Source organism: Sceloporus undulatus, chromosome 2 (assembly GCF_019175285.1).
Source record: "Sceloporus undulatus isolate JIND9_A2432 ecotype Alabama chromosome 2, SceUnd_v1.1, whole genome shotgun sequence".
Taxonomy (NCBI): Eukaryota; Metazoa; Chordata; class Lepidosauria; order Squamata; family Phrynosomatidae; genus Sceloporus; species Sceloporus undulatus.
In genome coordinates this window covers 193468160-193490879 of record NC_056523.1, presented here as the reverse complement: position 1 = coordinate 193490879, position 22720 = coordinate 193468160, and the positions used below count along the sequence as shown (strand labels likewise).

Sequence of the window (22720 nt, the reverse complement as noted above, 5' to 3'; positions counted from 1 at the left end):
TGTGTGTTATGCACAGGACTATACCACTTTGCCTAAAATGGGGATGTGTATATACACCTCCAGGTGTTTATAGATTGAAGCCTTCACCGTCCCTTATCATAAGATGCTATGCTTAAGGCTGTTGGAAGCTGCAGTCCATTGCATCTGAAAGGGCATGTGTTCTTCACTGTAGCCTAGAAGATTCTAGTCTACTATGGAGGGAGAAAATGAGGAATGGACACAGGTTTTTAAGTGCTGCAGGTTTTCTCCTTTGATATGATGACCAATTTACAATTTGCAATAGGTAACTACATAAAAGCCATCCAAAAGCTGGCTCAGCTTCTGCTCCTCTGCTTGTGCATTATGTAAGTTGTCCAACTTATAAAAATAATGATCCTTGACACACATACACATATTTAGACATATTATAAGTCTTTACAGAAATGTTTTGGTAACAAAGGGCAGAAGTCTTAGTGATTCTGTAGGCACTAGTCAGTAACCATGTGCTAGATCTTACTTTTCATCTTTCGAACTTTGAAAATATGAAGAACTGAGCTTACAGAACTGGAACAAATCTTATTACTAAGCAATTTTTCTGGGCCATCTTCTCTCTGCTCCTGATTCTAGGTATCTTGGTGAAGTTGATGCTACAATGTCAATCATTGATGTCTCCATGCTCACTGGTTTTGCACCTGACGTCAGTGACCTTAAAAGGGTATGTGAAGCACATTACAGACTGCCCAAAGTGGGCAGTCTGCCGCCGTGCCATTTGCAGCGTGGAGGAGCCCCAGCATACAAACCGCGCGGCTCCTCTGCACTGCAAAAAGAAGCACCAAAATGGCACTTCTCTTTACGGTGTGGTTATGATGCCGTGAGGCGCCAACGGCGCACTTGCAGCATCATTTGCGCTGTGCGCCATGTGGATGCAACACGTCCGCTACGTCAAGATGGCGGCCCCTGTGTGGACGGGCACTGCCATTTTGTACGGACTCAGTCTGTACTAGGGTTGAGGGGTGTCAGGAAGTGATGCCCCTTCTCAACCCTAGCATGCCCCTTCGGCACGTCTGTAACGCGCCTGAGTCTTGCTTTATGCAGAAAATGGCTGCTTGACTTATCCTTTGAATGTGTTGGACTTGAAAATTCCCTGCAGTCAATAAAAAGCTTTTCACCATGGAAATTAAATCTGTACAGAGAGACAGGTTTAGGATTAATTGTAATAGCCACCAGTTGGTTATTTTCCCCCCAGCCAATTTCTTACAGTTATCTTTTATTAAATAGTCTACCTTCTTATTTTATAGTACTATAGGTCCCTACAGTACAAAAAATCATGAACCAGGGGAGAGAAACAGGAGGGGAAAAAGAGGAGACTTTCTACATTACCGCACTACACTCTTATAGTGCTGCTATTCCACTTTTACTGTTCCTGTTGCAATCTGAGATTTGTAGTTCAGTGAGGCTTAAGAGCTCTCTGGCTGAGAATTCTAAATCCCCCTCCTAAATGCAGGGACGTAGCTGGGATACCAGGTCTGTTCTTGAGGATTATACCATGTACCAACAATGTTTCTTGTCCTTTTTTAATGTTTAGCTTTCTAAAGGAGTTGACAGATATATTGCCAAGTTCGAAATTGACAAAGGCTACTCTGAAAGGGGGAACCTCATCATTTACTTGGACAAGGTAAAGACTTCTGGAGGAGATCTGTGGGACAGCTGTAGTTTAGAACCACAGCTAGGAAGGTTCCAGTGTGTGTTAAAGCAAGGATTATGAAATAAGACGGTGAGATGCGTCAGAGCTAGGAAAAGTTACTTTTTTGGACTGCAGCTCCCAGAGTCCCCCCAAACAGTAAGACCAATATATTTTCTGGCTCTGGGATTCTGGGGTTCTAAAAACTAACCTTTTTCAAACACTGGGATGGAAGTGTATTTTCCATTATATTTTTCTCCTTTCACAATGTTCCAACAAGCATTTTGTCTTCATGAGACATCTCTAATTGCATCAGGCCCCATACAAAGTGAGAAAGTGATGTTATGCTCTCTTCTGCATTTTAAGGTTTGTTAAACTTTATGACTACTAGTCGTCTGCTGACAAACAAAAATGGTTTTGGCTGAGATGTGCAAAGCACAGGTTTTCCAAATCCAAGGTGAGATCCTAAGTGGTATTTGGGTCTTTTATGAGTAACTTTGAACTGAGGATTAAGTCCTGTAGCCTTTCCCATCACAGAGCTGCACGGGAGGGAGAAATCACAACTGTTGGAACATTGTTCTTCCAAAAACTCTTAAATATGAGAGGATCCCTCTCACCCTGAGTTTAATTATACAATAATACCAAGATTAAGGACTTGGGAGTGGGATGTGGTATTGGAAGCCCCTCTTCCTACCCTAATTGTTTTTTGCAGAATTTCCCCTGCCCCTCACCTATATCTGGGTTTCACTATGTGTGTCTATATATGACATCAAGCCACCTGTCCACTTATGGTGACCTCATGAGTTTCATAGGATTTTCTTAGGGAAGGAATAGTCAGAGGTTCCTTCCTCTACAAGTTCCTTCCTCTGAAATATAGCCTATAGCATCTAGTATTCATTGGTGGTCTCCCATCCTAGTTCTACCCATGGTTGAACTTGCTTAGCTTCCAAGATCTGACAGGATCTGGTACCACCATATTGTGTGATTATTGGTCATTTTAACTAATGATGATGTCTGAATCTGCCCCATCATGATGAGGTCACTATTCAGGAATAAAAAAAAGTCTGGCAATGCCACTCAAGAAATTGTGGATCATCTGGTACTTGGTAACACATGTTTACATACACTCCTCCCTACTGTCATGGTGGGGCTTGCTTAGGATTAGTAAAACATTTGGTGAGGCACAATATATGCCCAAAGTGCCAGGCTCAGTGCTGCTCCACATCCTTGAGTTGACAGGTATATTTTGGTAAGACTGAATTGACATTCTAACCCACTGGTCTTTGTTATATATGGGCCATTCCTGTTATGTTCTTGAGTCTCATAAACATTGGATCTTCATGTTAATAAAACCTGATCCTTGGGTTGTCCTGCCCAACATGAACCTCCAATAGGAACAAAATTGTAGAATAGTTTCCTCAAGACAGTTTGGAAAATCTATGCGTGGCTAAGGTGGGGGAAATTGCTTCCCTTGGAAGGCTGGCACCTAAAGACTTGTTTTCTCTTTTCTCTCCTCATCCCAGGTCTCTCACTTGAAAGACGAATGTGTACAATTTAAAATTCACCAGTTCTTTGAAGTTGGTCTCATTCAGCCAGCTTCAGTGAAGGTCTACAGCTATTATAATCTAGGTAATGGCTGCTACAGTTTTTCCAGTGAATTCAGCACAGGGGAGATTGGTCAAATGGCACAGAGTCCAGTTAGGACTGGACAGACAGTTACTTGAGACAATTCTGAAGACATAATAATAATAATAATAATAATAATAATAATAATAATAACAATAAACTTTATTTGTATACCGCTTTTCCGTGGACAATCAAAGCTGTTTCCAATATCAGATTAACAATACATAACACATCATCACTCTGCTTCTCTCCCCTCAAGATGGTGGTCGGGAGGAGGGCTCTTCTTCTTGGCAGGTGGAGGCCTGTTGTTTCTTGCCTGCTTCTCTCCCCTCAAGATGGTGGTTGGGAGGAGGGCTTTGCTTCTTGGCAGGCAGAGGTTGCTCTTGTACCTCTGGTATAAGTATGCAGAAATGAAAAGTGATTCTCCTGAAAATGGCAAAATACAATAAAAAAGTACAGATAGATAAATAGGTACCACTTCAGTGGGAAGGTAACAGTGTTCTGTGCAGTCATGCTGGCCCCATGATCATAGAGTTGTCTCTGACAACGCTGGCTCTTCAGTTATTAACAGAGATGAGCACCACCCCCTACAGTCAGACATTTGACAACTGTGCCCAAGGGGAAACCTTTATCTTTATCTTTATTACATAAAGTCACAGTGATGTGCTACTAATATTCCCATTGGGAGTAATGGGTGTCCCATTCCCTAAGTCTCCTTATGGAGGAATTTCCCAAGTATGCAGGTTCTGGCTGTTGAAGTAAATGGCACTTCTTTTCATTCCTCCATTTCAGATGAGCAGTGCACCAAGTTTTACCATCTGTCCAACGAAAGTGGCCTCCTCAGTAATATATGCCATGGAGACGTTTGCCAATGTGCAGAAGGTAAGCTGGAGAGGGAAATGCTACTTCTGTTCATCAGGTTGAGTTTGTTTTTCCTCATCCAACCCATTACTGACTCAAGGCAGAGATTCAGAGAGGAGAAGTCATCCTTAGTCACTGTAGCAGTTGGGGACATAGAGAAACATATTTGGGTGTCATCAGCGTAATGATAACCCCGTGCCCCATGTCTCCGGATGATCTCTCCCAGCGGTTTCATGTAAATGTTAAATAGCATGGGGGACAGAATGGCACCTTGAGGAATGCCAGATGTAAGCTCTTTCGTAGAAGAGCAACTGTCCCCCAGCCTCACCATCTGGGACCTGCCTGAGAGGTAGGATCAGAGCCACTGGAGCTCAGTGCCCCCTATGCCCAACTCCCTCAGGCGTTCCATAAGGATATCATGGTCGATGGTATCAAAAGCCACTGAGATGTCCAAGAGCACTAACAGGGTCATACTTTCGCTGTCTGTGCCCAGACGGAGATCATCGATTAAGGCGACCATGGCTGTCTCCACTCCATATCCCGCCCTGAAGCCAATTTGAAATGGGTCCAGATAATCTGTTTCATCCAAGACAGCCTGGAGTTGGAAGGCGACTGCCCTCTTGATCACCTTGCCCAAGAATGGTAATAGGGAAACCGGTCTATAATTGTTTCTCTCCAGGGGATCTAGGGAGAGCTTTTTTTAAAAGCGGTTTGACCACTGCCAATTTTAACTGCGATGGAAATTTGCCCTCCCTAAAGAATCGAGAGCACACGTTGTCCTCCTTACGCTTCCAAGGAGCTTGTCCACTTCATCGGTGCTTACAAACTCAAGGTGATTCAATCTAACGTGGCCCATGGAGTCTCTGGACACCTCTCTTACTGTTTCTGTCCTGCTGATGACCATCCAGTAACTGGGCAAGGAATCACAATTTGATTCAAATTATGTTACAAGAACAGCCTAATTCTACATAATTCCTATGTCCTACATAAATTATACAACCTGATCAAATTCAAATAATCCCTTGCTTTGAACTATTTATTCAGGTTATTCTACTTTTGTATAACTTATCCTACTTTTCCTAGTCTTGGGACACTAAACATGGACACTGAAAACCCATCTGCAGCCAGTGAAACTCTTATCTAGTCACTTATTTGGCCTTGTCCATGACACCCAAGAAGGTCATTTCAGTCAAAAGATGAAGAAAACAGTACTAGTCTACACTTAATTGTGAGTCCCAGCTAGAGAAGACCTATTGAATTAATGGGAATGTGATGAGCCAAAATGCACTGAGTCAGTTCTAATTGGGACAAGCAATTGGATTTAGGACAATTAAAGTTAAGAAGAAGCAGACTCACATCTCCCACCCCTTCACATTTGAGAAAACACAGCATTCATACTAGTGGTGTCACTAGGGGTTTGCGGAGAGTATGTGTATACACCAGGTGACACTTCAAAAGAGGGTTGGCACCCAGTTGGGTGTGCTGCTACGGTGCATGCCCCTTCTTCTCCACTGTCCTGGCTTTCTCTGAGGGAAGGAAGCCAAGACAGCAGAGGAGGAGGAGGGGCAGCAAATTCTGTGTCCCTCCATATATTGTTGTCCTCCCTTCTGTCCCCTCCCATTGCCTCACCCACCCAGTTGTCCACCCCCAGCAGCCTTGGGTGGCCAGCAGTTGGGTGCCCAGGCATGTGAGTGAGGCAGCAGGAGGAGATGGAGAGAGGACAGGGTAGGCCGCTGCCATCCTGCATCCCTTTTTGGGTACGGCCAGGTAGCAGTGGGCAAAGGGTGGTGGGCAGGCAGATAAGAGAAGAAATGGGAGGAGGAGGGACGAGTGCACCCCTCCTTACCTTGCCACTGTCCTGGCTCTCCTGTTGAGGAAGCTGAAGTGGTGGTGGAGGAGAAGCGGAGAGTGTGCCCATTCTGGCTTTGCCATCCCTCAGCTATCTTGCTGAGGAAGCTGAGATGGCAGAGAAGGGGTGAACATGCACCTCCAGGCTTTGCCGCCCTCAGTTGTCTACTTGAGGAAGCTGAGGTGGCAGTAGTGAAGGGGTGAATGTGCCCTTCCTGGCCTTTCTGTCCATCAGCTTTCTTGTTGAGGAGGCTGAGGGGGCGATGGAGGGTGTGCCTCTTCTGGCCTTGCCACCACCCAAGCTCTCTCCCTTCTGTCCCTTCCTGCTTCTTTATTTGCCTGGCTGCCCCCCCCCCCCCCACCTGGGCTGGGAATGAGGAACACTGGGTTGGATCTAGGAAAGTAGCAATCCTTCACCTGATTATTCACAGGATCACACTGAACATTATTTACAAATGTTGAAATAAGAGAGACAGTGTGGCTTAGTGGTTTGGGTTCTGGACTATGATTCTGGAAGACCAGGATTCAAATCCTCACTCAGCCATGGAAACCCTGTGGGTGACCTTGAGTAAATCACCCTCTCTCAGCTTTAAGGAAGGCAATGGCAAATCTTCTTTGAACACATCTTCCCAAGAAAACTGTCTGATAGGATTTCCTTAGGGTCAATATATTTCAGAAACAACTTGAAGGCACATAACGCACACATTGAAATAAATGTAAAATATTGATAATGAGAAGTTTCTTTTAAAAAAAAAAGCGGCCTAAATTCAACTCATTTAATCTGGAATTAACATACAATGTCTGAATTGAGTCAAACAAGTGGCAACAGGTCAATCAAGACCTTAGAGATACCTAATTTTGTCTGATAGGCTCCCTATTTATACAGTTGGCAAAATTAAGTGATAAAGTTTTTACTGAACCATATCACTTTAAACACACACACAAACACAGAATTAAGTGTAACTGTGGCCTGGTACAGATGAGCCGTTTGTGGCGATAGTAGGGCTCAATTTGGCACAGCATCCATATGCGCCAAGCCCTACTATCAGGGCATTACATCAGAAGGCTGCAGCCCCATCCATATGGGGCACAGCCTCGTGACATAAGGGCGCCTGAGCAAAAAAGGAGCTGCCTAGAGTGGGTTCTTTTAGATAGCATGCGGATGCTGCAGCACAGATGCAGGGCAAAGATGGGCAGCACAGAACTGTCCATCTGTAATGCCCCTGTATGTCCAAATTAAACTACAGTGAAAATGTCAGAAAGGATGGTTCAACTATGCCTTCTCTCTGTCATACCTTTTTTCCCCTACATGCTGTTCCTAATCAATGATATTCCAGTGGGAATTCCCTTATGAGAACAATACTGAAACATCATAATGTGCTTTGTCTTCATGCTGAGAAATGCACCCTCTCACCTGTCTCAGTCAGCACAGTCACAGACACATAAATGGAGTGGCCCATAAGCTCATCATGGTTGGGGAATCTCTTTTGCAGGACAGCTCGCGTGAGCTCTGCACGCCCCTTCTGCTGGACATACGAAGAACACCAAGGCTGCCTTTATAAAAACTGCTCTTCCCTCCACTTGTTGTTTTTGGAGGACAAGGAGGACTTTGAGGCTTGGCTCCAGAGGCCACTCCCTTCCTTCTAATTATATCCTGCTGGAGGTAGGAAGAATACCAAGGTGGGAGAGCCAAGATGGCACTGGTGTGATAGGAGGTGTTTTTAATGAGCTCTGGGGTATTTTTCTGTTCTGTTATTTTATTTTGATTGTGCTGTCCAAATGGCTGTAATAAAGTTATTATTATTATTTTGATTATTTTTGTTTTGAATGGTATTTTCCAGCGACATGTAGTATTGGCCGCTGTTGCTCTTCCAGTGTTTTGGTGAAATTACTGATATGGGCAACAAAAAATGCCTTAGAACAAGCCCTGGTATAAACAAGCATAATAAGGCCTCTAAACAGCTTAAGATCGATAACTTACTTGCTAATGAGGAAACTGTGAGCATTCCAACTATACCTTTAAACTTAAATTTGGAGTTTACAATTCCAACTGCCAACAACTTCCTTGTGTTGGAAAAAGAAAATGAGCCTCTATCCTAACTTTTAGTATCTCCAGGAATGAGCTGCCAGATACCGAGAAGGAACAACTCACAAAGCAAACAAAGTTAAATCTTCCTGACTTTGTGACAAAACAATGCCCTTTAATAGCTCATACCATTAACTCAATTTATGAGCATTTAGGGAAAATTGTGCATCAGGTAGAGCTTCTCAAACATTCTTTTGAGACTTTCATGCAGAAGCAATCAGTGGTAAAAGAGAGTTTGGATTACACCAACAGAGAAACATCTAGTAAAGTGGGGAATCCCACTATAAATGAGCCTAGGGGCAGTCTACCAGTAACTGCTAAGGAGATGGGGAAAAGAAACCATAGCAGGATTCTACAAGCAAATCAAGTTATGTTGCAAATTGCTTACAACAGAATAAACAATGGTAGATGGAGGTCCAATAGAGCCATTAGATCTTCGCTGAGCCAACTTCTACAGGTATCCCCCTACGATACTGATAACCTTGCTGTGGAGTGGATTCCTAGTATATCAGCTCTGAAGTGAATTTTGTTAACTTTCGAACAATCTACAATTCCTCTCATGGTGCTGAAAATGAAGCCCTTTTTATCCAACTTTCAAATAATTCCAGCACGGGTTTTTCAAGATCAAACTATATCTCCTCTATTCCCTTATAAGCATAGTAGTGGAGGGCCCACAGAGCAAAGTAATGCCTGCTTGATAACTCCTAAAGGAATCCCTAAAGGAACCCTGTGTAAGACTGCATCGAAGCCTAGTTCAGTTAAACCTTCCAACATTATGGCAGAGAGGCAATCCACAGAGAAGCAGGTCACAGACTCGAGCGACTTAATAATTAATGTAGAACAATATGACATCGCCTCCAGAGTGGATGATCTCAAAAATATGCTGCTTACTACCAAGGATCTGGCCATACCACTGTTGAATTCAATAACTATTGCTGAGGTCCCCAATGCTGAGAGGGCTTCGGATATGAGTCCTATTGATGCTCTCTTATTAAGGAATGAAAAGGATCTTACAACTCCAATACAAGTCATACAACCCTTGGAACCTAAGAGAGTTAATACTATACCTTCTCTACATGAAGCGTCCAACAATCAAAAAGCCCCAGCTCAAACAGAATTTTTGAACATTGGTGATGACATGGACTTGACTACATCAGCTTGACAACTAAGCCTACTATGTTGGAATATTATGGGTTGGGGAAATAAGTTCCATGATGCAGATTTTGCAAACTACTTACAAAACTTTAAAATTCTTTGTTTACAAGAGACATGGGCCCTCAAAACTAATTTGCCATCACTCCATAGATTTCAAGCATTTTCTGTTCCTGCGGTTAAAATTTGTACAAGAGGCCGTGGTAGTGGTGGTCTCACAATATTCATCTCAGTTGATTTGCATGCTGAGATTCAACCAATAACTAGTGCTTTTCCACAATGTATACAAGTGCTTGTCATCAAGAGCATGCATTTTGGTTCCTTAATCTGTATAAATATTTATTTTCCTCCTAACTTAGCAAAGAACGTAGGTCCTACTAGTATTTGGGATAGTTTATCTGAAACCCTGTCTTCTTGGGAGAGTCAGTATCCCTCTACAAGGTTTTTACTTTGTGGAGATTTTAATGCTAGAATTGGAAATGACTCAGGGAAGGTGGAGAGCACTAATCACGGATCGACTGCTTATGCTGTCCCTGTCCTTAGGGTTTCTCAAGATATAACCACCAACAAATCTGGCTTAAAGCTTATAGAAATTTTTCTTTGCATGGCTTGCAATACCTTTATGGAACCCATTATGATGTGACATCGGGGCCTTATACTTATGTCATCAACAGGGGAGCAAGTATAATAAACTATATAATAGCATCTGCAAACCTGGTACAGTACCTGATATTTGTAGATTTGAAGTTATTAATCGTGCCGAAAGTGATCATTTTCCATTGTCATTATTATTTAATTCTGGGTTGTTCCCCCCCCCATGTATTCTCCAAAATTTAAATGGAATTCATATGGGAGAACAGAGAATACGGTGGTCAATTAATTTGGGCACATCAATTCATCAGATGTTGGAGAGTATTACTTTTATGTCCCTACAATCAGCTATTTTAAACTCCAATTCAGATATTTTACACATTTTCCAAACCATTACTCAAAAGCTTAGGACCAAGTTGGGGAGTAATAAACAATTTAACCCCAACAAGGTAGTAACTAACAGATGGTTTGATTTGGAATGTCAAAGCACTCGGAAAGCATTGATGGATTGCTCTCGACAGGTACTTAGAAATAATGATAATATCTCCCCTGACATCTTAGTTTCTATGTGGTCATCTTACAAGGCATTGTTAAAACAGAAAATAATAATAATAATAATAATAATAATAATAATAATAATAATAATAATAATAATAATAATAATAGCGGTTGGTACAGTAAACATTGCAATGAGATACAATATAAAATACACGGTGACTGTTAAAGGAGGGAGGGGCCTCGTCCTTCAGGCTGTCCCTGATGTTGATGGTTTTGTTCCTGATCTCTCCCTCTCAGGCAGATGACAGTTACAAGAGGGCAGAACCCTCTTACTTCAGGCAGTCCCTGATGTAGCTGGGTCTGCCTGACGCTCCCTCTGGGCCGAGATGACAGTTAAGGAGGGAGGGGCTCTTCCTTCAGGCAGTCCCTGTTGTTGCTGGGTCTGCCTGATTGCTCCCTCTCAGGCCAAGATGACATTAGAAAAGAGGGGAGGAGCCTCTTCCTTCAGGCAGTCCCTGATGTAGCTGGGTCTGCCTGATCGATCCCTCTGAGGCCGAGAGGACAGTTAAGGAGGAGGGGCCTCTTCCTTCGGCAGTCCCTGATGTTGCTGGGTCTTCCTGATCTCTCCCCTCTCAGGCCAAGATGACAGTTTACCAAGAGGGAGGGCCTCTTCCTTCAGGCAGTCCCTGATGTTGCTGGGTTGCCTGATCGCTTCCCTCTGAGGCCAAGATGACAGTTGCAGAGGGAGGAGAGCCTCTTCCTTCAGGCAGTCCCTGATGTTGCTGGGGCTGCCTGATCTCTCCCTCCTCAGGCCAAGATTGACATGTTACAAGAGGGAGGAGCCTCTTCCTCCTTCAGGCAGTCCCTGATGTTGCTGTCTGCCTGATCTCTCCCTCTCAGGCCAAGATGACAGTTACAAGAGGGAGGGCCTCTTCCTTCAGGCAGTCCCTGATGTTGCGGGGTCGCTGATCGCTCCCTCTGAGGCCAAGAGGACAGTTACAAGAGGAGGGGCCTCGTCCTTCAGGCAGTCCCTGATGTTGCTGGGTCTTCTGATCTCTCCCTCTCAGGCCAGATGACAGTTACAAGAGGGAGGAGCCTCTTCCTTCAGGCAGTCTCTGATGTTGCTGGGTCTGCCTGATCGCTCCCCTCAGGCCAAGATGACAGTTCAAGAGGAGGAGCCTCTTCCTTCAGGCAGTCCTGATGTTGCTGGGTCTGCCTGATCTCTCCCTCTCAGGCCAAGATGAACAGTTACAAGAGGGAGGAGCCCTCTCCTTCAGGCGTCCCTGATGTTGCTGGGTCTGCCTGATCTTCCCTCTCAGGCCAAGATGACAGTACAAGAGGGAGGAGCCTCTTCCTCTCAGGCAGTCCCTGATGTTGCTGGGGTCTGCCTGAATCTCTCCCTCCTCAGGCCAAGATGACAGTTAACATAGGGAGGAACCTCTTCCTTCAGGCAGTCCCTGATGTGGCTGCTGGTAACGTTCTGTGAAATACCTTGCATATGTAACGCATGCGCACTGATAGTGTGTTGTTTTCTCTAGACTGCTGTGTATAGTCAGCCCTCCATATCCTGGATTCTGTATCATTGCCATTGTATATAATGGGATTCAGTATCCACAGATTTTGGAATCCACAGTTAGACCTGGAAACTTCAGGATACCCAAGGGCCCACTGTACTAGAAATGTAAGCCATACCAATGTTATAGAACGTGTGTTTGGAGTTTCTAGTTTTTTGTACAATATATATAAAAAATAAAAAATATACAAAAAAATATATAAAAAAATATTAGAACATAATGGAAACAATGTAGCACAAGCTGTTACAGAAAAGAATAGAGAAACAGTTTTGGGGATATTACTGCCCTGGCATGAACAGATTCAGACCGTGTTATTGTTGGGCACATCACATCGCAGCAATGTTATAGCCATTTTAGTAAACTCTATGGAGCTACAAATGCAGAGCATCACTCCTCTATTGCATTAAAAACTATACTGTTTGCCTTACTGGCCCCCGGTTTCAGAGTCTGAGATAAAAAATGTGATTGCAGCTCTTGCACGGAATAAAACCCCAGAAGAAAATAGTGATGCCCCCAGAAATATAAAAAACTTCTCCGAACGGTGGGGCTCTAATATTGGCTAAGGTGTTTTACCAAATCAGTAAACAGGGATAACTCCAGTAGGCTGGAAACAGAGCGGTAGTTGTCCCCATATACAAGAAGGGAGATAAGCAAGATCCCAACATTTCAGCTTATAAGCCGTCTGGATGTTCATTCCAAGCTATATAGCAAATACTTATTAATAAGATTGGAGGAATGGAAATCTTGTAATCAGAATCATTCACCCTAACAAAGCCAGATTCAAGGAGGGCCGAGTAACTATTGACCATTGTCTGACTCTTATTGTGTTAGCGCAACAAGGAATCAAGGGTCCCACAAACACCTTTTGTTGCTTATTGATTTAGCAGCAGCGTGATTCAATTGACAGAAACTTGCTATGGCAAAAACTGGCCAATATTAATATAGATACCGTTACTGTTTCGGATCAAGGAACTTTAACCAACAACAGCAAGGATAAGAGGGATGCCTGGGCACAACCGATCCACCCACAAAGAAAGGAGGTCAAACAAGGCACCACACTTTTTAATTAAATCTGAATGGACACATTTCAGCACTTGTGCTGGCCCAGAATGCCACCACACGTGGGTCAAAAAGACCATCGTGAAGCTGATGCGAGAAGGTTTTAAGTTCACTCGCACGTATAGGCCTGAGAAGTTACTCCTCCAAACTTGAGGTATTTTTGTTCTAAAGAAAAGCTGTAGCAGAGTAAAAAACAAGGGTGAGGTGTTTGGGAAAAGCACTCTGATTTTCGTTGCTTTTAAGGGATTTGAACAATGCCGAGAATTTAAATTAGCTTGGCATCTAGTTTACAGAAAACCTCTCCGGGAAGTCCCACATAGAAGTAGGAGAGAAGTGGCTGTGGGATCTATTGGAGCAATCCTTAGATTCTACAACCAGTCAAGGGAGGTCATCTGTTTGCACTCAGCTTTAAAAATATTTCAGAGTAAAGTTATAGGTCAGACCTTTATGTGCTGCGTGTGGGGATGGGGATGAACCCAATGGGTCAAACGGGAGGCCAGCCAGAAATACATTTAAGAAATTGCTTCTCTACTTTCCACCTGGCACGCCTGCAGTTCGGGGCTGAGGGTCGCCTCCCGCCATCAGACTCGTAATCATTTACTTTATTTAATCGACTGGAGATCTGTAATAGAGTCCCCGGTTAAGGGTTTTCTAAGTTGTGTTTTCCAACATTTTACCAAGCTGGAAAGTCTGGGAGTGGAAGAGACCATAGGTTGCTTGGAATGCAGATTCGGATCTAACTGAAAAACCGTCTACCTGGAATGTGCAGCATTTGTAACCATGAGGTGTACCAGGATAGACGGCTAGTAAACAATTCAAAATTTCCAAATGGTTTAGATCAGGGGTAGGCAACCTTTGAGCCGGGGGCTGTTGCTTGTCCCTCAGACAACGGGGAGCCGACCCAAAAAAAAAAATATTAAATATTTTTAAACACAAACAAACAAACAAACCGGGGCAAAGGTAGGACAAAATTTCAAATGGGAGGCACGCCAAAAAATTTTCTGATTTATTAAAAATGTTATATAAATGCATGTTTCTGAGGCTTCTAGAGACAATTGCCCCCTTGCCCTTGCGCGCGAGAGGCCAAAGGCCCCGCGGCAATCGGTGGCAGGACGCGGGCTGGCGCGGTCCCAAGGCCTTGCAGGCCGCATCCGGCCCACAGGCCATAGGTTGCCTACCCTTGGTTTAGATTATATAATTGGACCAAAGATGGCTGTTTACCAAGGAACTTACATTACCAAGGCTTAGGCAGTCTTTTACAGCTCTTCGTTTTCAAACAATGCTCAGCCATGATCAATGACAGATATTCACACACACCTAAAGATCCCGTTTATGTATTTGTGAGCTCCAGAAATTGAGGATTTGCCTCATTATCTGCGTTTTGCTCAACTATATACTGATCCAAGAACTAATTTATGGGATCTATCGTCCAATTTTGTATCTAATACATTTCTGAAAAGATTTTTTTATCTCCTGTTTGATTATGATTCTAAGGTAACTTATAAGGTTTACTATTTGTCTCAGCAGCAATCAAAATTTGGGCAAGGGTAATAGTAACATTTCGTTGATTTCATGGGATGATCTTTATCTAAACTTGAAGTTGTTTTTAAGTTGTTTTTTATTAATTGTCTAGAATTATATGTTGTTAATGTATAAAATTTGGATTTAGTATTTGATGGAGCATTTTATAATTCTAAATTCTGGCTTAAGCATTAATAAAATTGAATTGAACATCCTTTCCCCCCTACAGCCATTCCTAATCAATTGATATTCCAGTGGAGTCCCTTATGAGAACAACCTACTGAGAGAACATCATAATGTGCTTTGTCTCACCGCTGAAAATGCACCCTCCACCGTCCCAGTCAGCACAGTCACAGACACATAAATGGAGGTGGCCCACAAGCTCATCAAGGTTGAGGAACTCTTTTGCAGGACAGCTTGCGTGAGCTTTGCACACCCCTTTCCATTCTGGATCTGAAAAGCACCAAAGGGAGGAGTTGGATTTCTTTCGGTCCTCTACTTTTTCCAGTGCCAATCTTCCCTTCACTCACCCAACCCAGTTTCTCTAAACTATGAGCATCATCCACATTTACACAACTATCTGGCTTATAACTTCCAACAAAACCTAGCATGTAGGTGAGAGGCTGCTCTGTCGCAAAAAGAGACGCACTAGTTATTTGGTCTAGCCATTAGGTCGGGGAGGTAGGTAGCATATAATAAAAATAAATAAACAAATAAAGCCTTTTATAAACAGTTCCACAGGAAGATTAGGTGAAATACCAGTGTGAGTGGGGATTCGTCTATCATCTTAACGCTAGTTTCTACAGTCATGAGAACCCTCCTTGGAATTGGAGTTAGAGACAGGTATTATTTTCCATCACGTTCAGAGATAGCTGATGTTTGTTTCCCCAGACAATTGCCTTGTCTAAGGAATATGTGTTGCGTTGGTTGGCAAATGAAAAAGAGACTAAGCTCATGTGCCTTTAAGGTTTTTTAAAAGAAAGAATGTTCAAGGAAGTTGAATGTCATGAGAAACCACAGCTGAAAACCTGTCTTTAACATCAGTTATATTCACACGTGGTTCTAGATCTTGGGACCACCTCCAAGAATTCCTGAGCACGTGGCCATACTCCCCTTGTCAGTCTGTGATTTGTCTCTATATAACCTGTCCACATAGATTTGGGATTTTTCATAGAACTTCATGGCAGAAATATCATCTTGCCCAGAAAATGCTGCTCCAGGTTAGGGATGTAAATCTTTGCTAATGGTTTTCTCAAAGAAGCCATGATAATATAGGAATTTTCTTCTTTCTTTCTGTGAAAAGTAGTTTGAAGACTTTCCACAGTTTAGGTGTGTCTTCTGCACAAACTTTTTACATGGCATTTTTTAAGAAGAAAAGAGCATATTGTGCAGAAATATTATTTTGTGTACAAAAAATAATTTCCTGCACAGGAAATCTGTAGTTGGGACATAGTCCGCAAAAAATTCACATATGGTTGTTTTTCTGCACAGCAAATGCCATTTCCGTAAGAGAGAATGCGGTTTTTCGATGGCAAAACACATCACATGCAGATTTTATATAGATAAGTCCTCAGTAATGCTCAGACTTCGTGCAGCATATGACTCCAACTATACATGGAGAGAGAAATTCCAAGGTGTAAGCAGGATTCAGAAAGGAAGGGGCAAGGGACAACATTGCAAACATGTGATGGCTAATGGAGCGCACCAAAGAATCCCAAAAAAGAAATCAGCATGCGTTCCAAGCATTGATTAATAGATCACAAAAAGCTATGGAATGCAATCAAAGACATGGCATGCCACTACATCTGATAGTCTTGATGAGAAATCTGTACCAAGAAAAGAGACCACCATCAGAAGAGAATTCAAGAAAGACAGAATGGTTCCCAATAGGCAGAGGGGCAGGCAAGCGCATGCATCCTATCACCTTACTTCTTTAACATATATGCTGAAAAATCATAAGAAGGCAGAATCAGGGGCTGTTTCAGACTGGCCATTAAGGTCGGCCTGGGGGTGGAGTCAGGACATGGCTTCCACAGGATGGCAGGTCCCAACTCCACCCCGGAGGCACCTTGACGCAGTGAACCACTCCACATGGCAACACATGGGGCTCCTCTTACACTCATCCATACGAAGCAGCACACAGCTATGTGCCTTTTCAAACATTAACCAAATAGAGACTAAGAGTCAAGAAATAGAGAAGACTAGGAATGGGAAAGGGCAGCTATGAAAGAACTGGAAAAATACTGAAGTGCAAAGAGCACAACATCTGAATTGTTCAAGTGATTGTATCCCCATCAGCATGTATAGATATGAGAGCTGGATAGTGAAGGAAGCAGACAGAAAGAAAATCAACTCATTTTGAAATGTGGTGCTGGAGAAGAGTACTTAGGTAATCCTGGACAGCCAAGAGAAAAACAATTGGGTCTTAAACAGATCTGACTAGGCTCTCCTTGGAAGCAACGATGATCAAGTTTAGACTATCGTACTTTTGGCCCACATAATGCAAAGGCACGGATCCTAGAAAAAACAATAGTGCTGGGAAATATAGAGAGTAGAAGAAAGAGAGAAGGCCACAACCAAATCAGGGGGGTTATGGCAAGGGGCTTGCTAGGATCCAGCAAGGCAGTGGAGGATAGGGATTCTGGAGATGTCAATCTACAAGGTTGCCATGAATTGGAAACAACTCAAGGGCGCTAACACAACCATGCTGAGTTATAAAGATTATGCAGGATTCTCTCCCTAGCCGTTCTTGGCATGTGAGAAACAGAACAGGCTGCACAAGACCATTTTTGCGTAAGGAGCCCTCCATTTAAAAATGGGTGTTATCCAATAAGGCAGGGTCTTAAAGGGAACTTATTAAATGATCAGGGATACTCTTCCTTGTATAACCATTTTTTCATTCCAAAGTAGAGCAAAGGCTTGGCCATTAACATCCACCAAACAAGAACCTGCAAGGTTAAAGAAGTCACAATAAAGAACTGGATCCTTGAAAGTCAATACAGTGCAATGCATAGCAGAATTAAGGTGGTCCTCAACTAAAGGGACACAGAAGTGCTGCTAGATAAGGCTTTTATTGTGTGGTTACCATATCAATCTACATTGAGCCCCAAAACTCTGACTGATGCTAGGCAGTCAATATCTTCATCCCTTCCTGCCCAACCTCACTGGATGTTGTGGAGATAAAGTGGTGATGTATGGAAGTATGCCTCAGTAGAATCAGTGCTAAAGCTTTTCTTCCTTGGACTTTATCTCTTCAACAGCAGTACACAAATGTAAATACAGAGGAATAGCAGGACCAGATATAAAACTGAAGTCTGAATTTCACAAATAGGAAAATGAATTAACTTGGTTTGGGTCTGTTTCATTCAGAGCAAAGGAGCAATCGTATTATGACTACTTGAAATACAGGCCAGAGACATTCATTTATTAAAGATAAATAAGCAAAGGACACGAATGCAGATGGCGTTCTTGACAGCTTGTCAAAATCGGATGAATGGTCATACTCATGCACCATTTTTGTACCATGAGACGTCTACTTATTATAATTATATTTCTGGAATAAAACACACATTGGTTTGTAAGTTTGAAGTTAGTCAAAATGGTGTATGCGGCAGATAAAAAGGCCAATGCAATTTTAGGCTGCACCAGGGGAGTATAGTGTCTAGATCAAGAGAAGTAATAGTGCCACTCTATTCTGCTTTGGTCAGGCCCCACATGGAATACTCTGTCCATTTTGAGCACCACAGTTTAAAAATATATACTTCCCGTCCCATTGAATAAAGCCCTTCATATATATTCAACTCATATATAAAAATATGTTACTGTCCCTTCCCATGGAGCCTTTCATTTTTCCAAGGAAGATTGGATTATGTGTACTGTTTTGTTCTATTTATAATTCCAATGCATTTATGGGACTGTGTGTGTTGTGGGTGGTGTGGTGGTGTGTGTGTGTAGAATTTAAAAATTTCCTTTGACCTACAAACAAGCTATATGTAAATTGGGATGTATGCCAACTGACGGATACATAAACATAAATGAATAATTGTCCACTCTACATTTTCCCCACAGATTTAATACTTACACTGATGCAATTAGTTTTCAAACAACTTTTTCATCATCATAACTTTTTTCCCAGTTGGTAACAGGATTCAGTGGGCATTAGAAAGTGTAATCATAATTTCTGATCCTTGGCAGAGTCGTCTGCTTCCGAGGATGCTGGAAGCAGCCCAGCACATTCCCCAACTCCTCCTGCTCCTGCCGCAGCAAACCTGCCCAGGAACTCAATATAACTAATTTTAACAATTTGTTTATATGGTTGCTGTTTGGGAAAGGTCAAATTGATGGAGAGACAACCCTACATGCAGTGTTAGTATTAATGCTTTTCTAAATGCTTTATTGTCTTTTAGAAAACCATGACAATACCTGTACTCTCTCATTGGAAAAAACTGGAAACTTATTGTTTACATAATCGTTTTCTGGGGATGTTTCTGGCCTTTAGCATCATGCCTCTCATTACTACTCTCAAAGGACACACAGTGTACCCCTTTGGGAATGGAAGCACAGCAGCAGTAGAAAACTAAAACAATATTTTTGCGTATGCTATACATCCCTGTCCTCTGCTCCTCTATTCCTGTTATGAGTCTATAAAAAATTACCTCTAATAGTCCTGAATGGAATGTCTGCATGCTAAGTATGAAGTGGAGATGTTTTGAGTTTTAAAAATGAAGTGTGTGACAACGTATTGTGGAGAATTCTATTAAAATTCCTTAACTTTGCAGACCTGTATAGTGGATTTCAAGAGCAGAGAGCGCTCTTGGAAACATGGTCTCGCCACCAATCCGGTAAGTAACAGGCATACAATGTCTACACTGCTGTAGTACTCCAGTACACATAAATCTGGAATAATAACTAGGGAACTCATAGTGTCGTGTAAAATATATTCATAGTTTTCCTACACACAGGTCCTGATGCTTGGAAGGTCAGAGGTACTGGCCATGCGAGAAGGCAAGTTGAGGAAACTAAGTCCTCGATGGGACCTTCCCGACAAGAATGTACTATGCCTTGCCATCTCAATATGTGAACAGCATTGAGAAAATAGTCTGATTACTTTAAATAATTATTCGTGTCTTTCTTCCTTCTGGTATGTTTCAACTTTCCAGCAGGGGATGACCTGAAAAGAGCATGTTAGAATGCCTGGAAAGCCGTGCAACGGCAGCTTTGACCACTAATGGTAAGTCCCAGCCTTAAAGTTTTTTGGTTGGTGTATTTTCCTTTGTGTGGTCTGACCACTATGAAGGTAACAGTGGTATTGCACTATTCCACTTTATGTGTAGTTTGTTTTGTGTGTTTTCTAGGTTTTGGCTTTCATATCCGACAATTGCAATGCCTTTCTATTATGAAGTGTGCTAAGGAGTTGATTATAAAGAGGTTGTGTTGGTGTTCAATATAGAGACTTTCAGTGCAATAACAGAACACACTGAAAGAATCCTTGATATGGAGAATCATAGATTGTTCATGTAGGCTTCAAACAAGTACGCTGTAGTAGAAGCTGTGGCACGTTATCCTACCTTAGAGAGTTAATTACTATTAAGAGCTAATGCAGCACTACTAGCATGTATGTCTAGAGTGGGCCATTTTTGTGACCATTTGTTACGTTCCTTAATGTGCGTTGCTGCTTGTACTGGTCTAATGTGAGCAAATCATGTCTGCACAAATGGGACCCCGTATAATGAAAGGGGTAACCATGTATATGTTTAGAAAAATTCTGTTGTTATAGGTGTGTGTCTCTTGCCCTTTGTGTGTTTCTGAACTGGTACCATACTGGGACAGAGTGCGGTCCTCTCTGTTGACTCAGGATCAAAGTAAGCTCCAACACAGATTTTCCGTTCATGAGGGTTGTTTGTCCTTAGTTGCTTATTGTACACATTGACAGCTACAGCTAACTAAGATAATATACATCCTTCTCTCTTTCGAGTCCATGCGTAGGAAGAGAAAAAACTTGAACATGACAGTCAGTCTTTGTGTCTCTCAAAAGAATAACATTCCACGATGTAGTCAGCCTCGTGGTCCCACAGTAAGAACCATCAGCAAGTAGACAAACAACAAACAGATATGATGTTGTTACATCTTGTCTCGGCCATTTGCCCTTAAACATTCGGTTTGTTCCTTTTTTTTTTTTTTTTTAGGTTAGACAGCTGTCAGTGGCCTTCAACAGGAACCATTTTTACACTTTAGTGTTAGTTAACCATTGTCACATCTGGACATTTTCATTCAACAATACAAATATAAAAATTATACAGTTAACAGTAATCTACTAGGCAGGTGTTTTGCACTTTAGTACAAACTAGTGATTACGGGTGCTAGCTTTTATGACAATAAGTCTGTATGAATGTGGGTACAATTCCCTGGTGTACAAATTAAGTAAGAAAATCAGAGTAATGTGGCAATTAAGCCCATTGTTTCTTTTGCTTGTTTTGCCTTCTGCCCATAGTGAGACATAACAATACAACTGGGGCAGTGAGGTGATGATGCACTTTTCTTTCTCACTATGAAAAGTTTTTTGCAATATTCCTATACTTCATTTGTGGTGATGTGATTTTCCTTCCTAGTTTTGCGTTAATATTGACAGTGGCTTCTATTATGAATTGCTAAGGATGAATGTCAAAGAGTTGTTGTTGCTGTGTCAGTAATAGAGCTGTTCACTGGCAATGAGCACATGCTAGAAGAACATTTGATAGTGGGCAATCATAATGTTGGTATATTAGCTGTCAAACAGCTACTGTAGGTACACAACTGTCTACGTTACTTAGAGAGTACTTGTACTAGTACAAATTGTGTGCACTAGCCACAACGTGTATGTACGAGAAGTGATGCCAGTTGTTTTGAACCAGTGTTGTAACTTCTCAATGTGCTTTGGCTGCCTCTGTACTGGTCTAGTATGTCATCCAAATCATGATGTGCTCAAATGGACCCTTTCATGAAGGGATAACCATTGTTCCTTCCTTGACATGTTTTGTACTTTAGTTGCACTACGATTTGGCGGTCTGGCCTTATGATCCAGAGAAACTGTGTATGGTGTGGTGTATTTCTCTGTGTTACAAATTAATAAGAAGAGTATAGCTACTTTAAACCATGCTGTAGCTATTACTTGTGAAGTTTCAGAGGTTCTTGCAATAATGCAAAGGTGCAATCATTACTAGATACTTTATGTTGTCACTTGTAAAGAAATAAAAAGTTATATTTTTTTTCATAAACAAACTTTTGCTTCTTGGTTATTTCTGGTGTACTGTGGTTGACTACATCTATTGTATTTATCATATCCGGTGGAACAGTAGTGTAAAGGTATGTAGCGAGTTATTGATAGTTCCCTATGGTTCGTCCTCAATGACACATTGACCCACCAGTCGTTCGTGGAACTATTCCGTTATTTAGGATCAGAGCTGCTAAAGAGTGGATGCCATAAGAAAATAGAATAATGGGTTTGGTGAATGAAAAATATTTTGATTTATCATAGGTGAAACATATGTATAAGCGCTACATCTAAATAAACTGTGTTTGTGGTGGATAAAGAGAGATAGAAACGATGTTTTCCAGGTTGTACCAAGGTGACAATGCCAGGTCAAAGGGGACAGAGGGACAGGTTTTTTTTCTGTTACTGTTCTTTGGGGCGATGGCCTTGTGCTAGACACTACATGGGCATTGGCCGATGGCTGACGTAGGTAGTTACTTCTTCCATCAATGCAGAGCGTAGTAGATGCTGAGAGGCATCTTCCATTCCACACCATTAGAGATACGATTGAGTTGCCGTAGCTGGGAGTTTTTAGCAGAAGCATGGCTGCTGCAGTTTGGAGTGGCAAATGCCTCTGGCACACTTCAACACCCGTACCTTTAGTTTGTTACTGCCATCATCATTTTGGTTTGTGCAAGAGTCCTTCATGATAGAATTGTTTGCCTCTTTGAATACATTTGTAGTGACCGTTCATAAATTTAGTCTTAGTTTGGCTCAAGGTATGCTTTCCCCCTTGACTGCTTTTCCCATGTCCCTGTGCTCTTGCGTCACGTGACGCCTTGTGCACTCCATGTGTACCAAACAGAAGGCCCAGGTGGTGTGAGGATGTAGTTAAACATTTGTGCAGCCATTTTCCTTGGCTCCGCTGTGTTATGTTTCCTCCTGCTTTGTGGCTGAATGCAAAGCCAACCGTCTCCCTCTGCAGGCAGTCAGGGACCTGTAAGTTGTCTTGCGGT

At 42.3% G+C, this 22720-nt stretch overlaps 1 protein-coding gene across 1 annotated transcript in view; it reads left to right on the top strand.

The window, feature by feature from the left end:
- Positions 1-7808, top strand: part of LOC121920513 (venom factor-like) — an 87493-nt gene extending 79685 nt beyond the window's left edge. Inside the window, exons 22-26 of the mRNA XM_042447651.1 lie at positions 567-694; positions 1565-1654; positions 3184-3289; positions 4079-4168; positions 7489-7808. Coding sequence (XP_042303585.1) covers positions 567-694; positions 1565-1654; positions 3184-3289; positions 4079-4168; positions 7489-7502 — 428 coding nt within the window. The 3' untranslated portion in view covers positions 7503-7808. The remainder of the gene's footprint in view (positions 1-566; positions 695-1564; positions 1655-3183; positions 3290-4078; positions 4169-7488) is intronic.
- The last annotated feature ends 14912 nt before the right edge of the window (positions 7809-22720 follow it).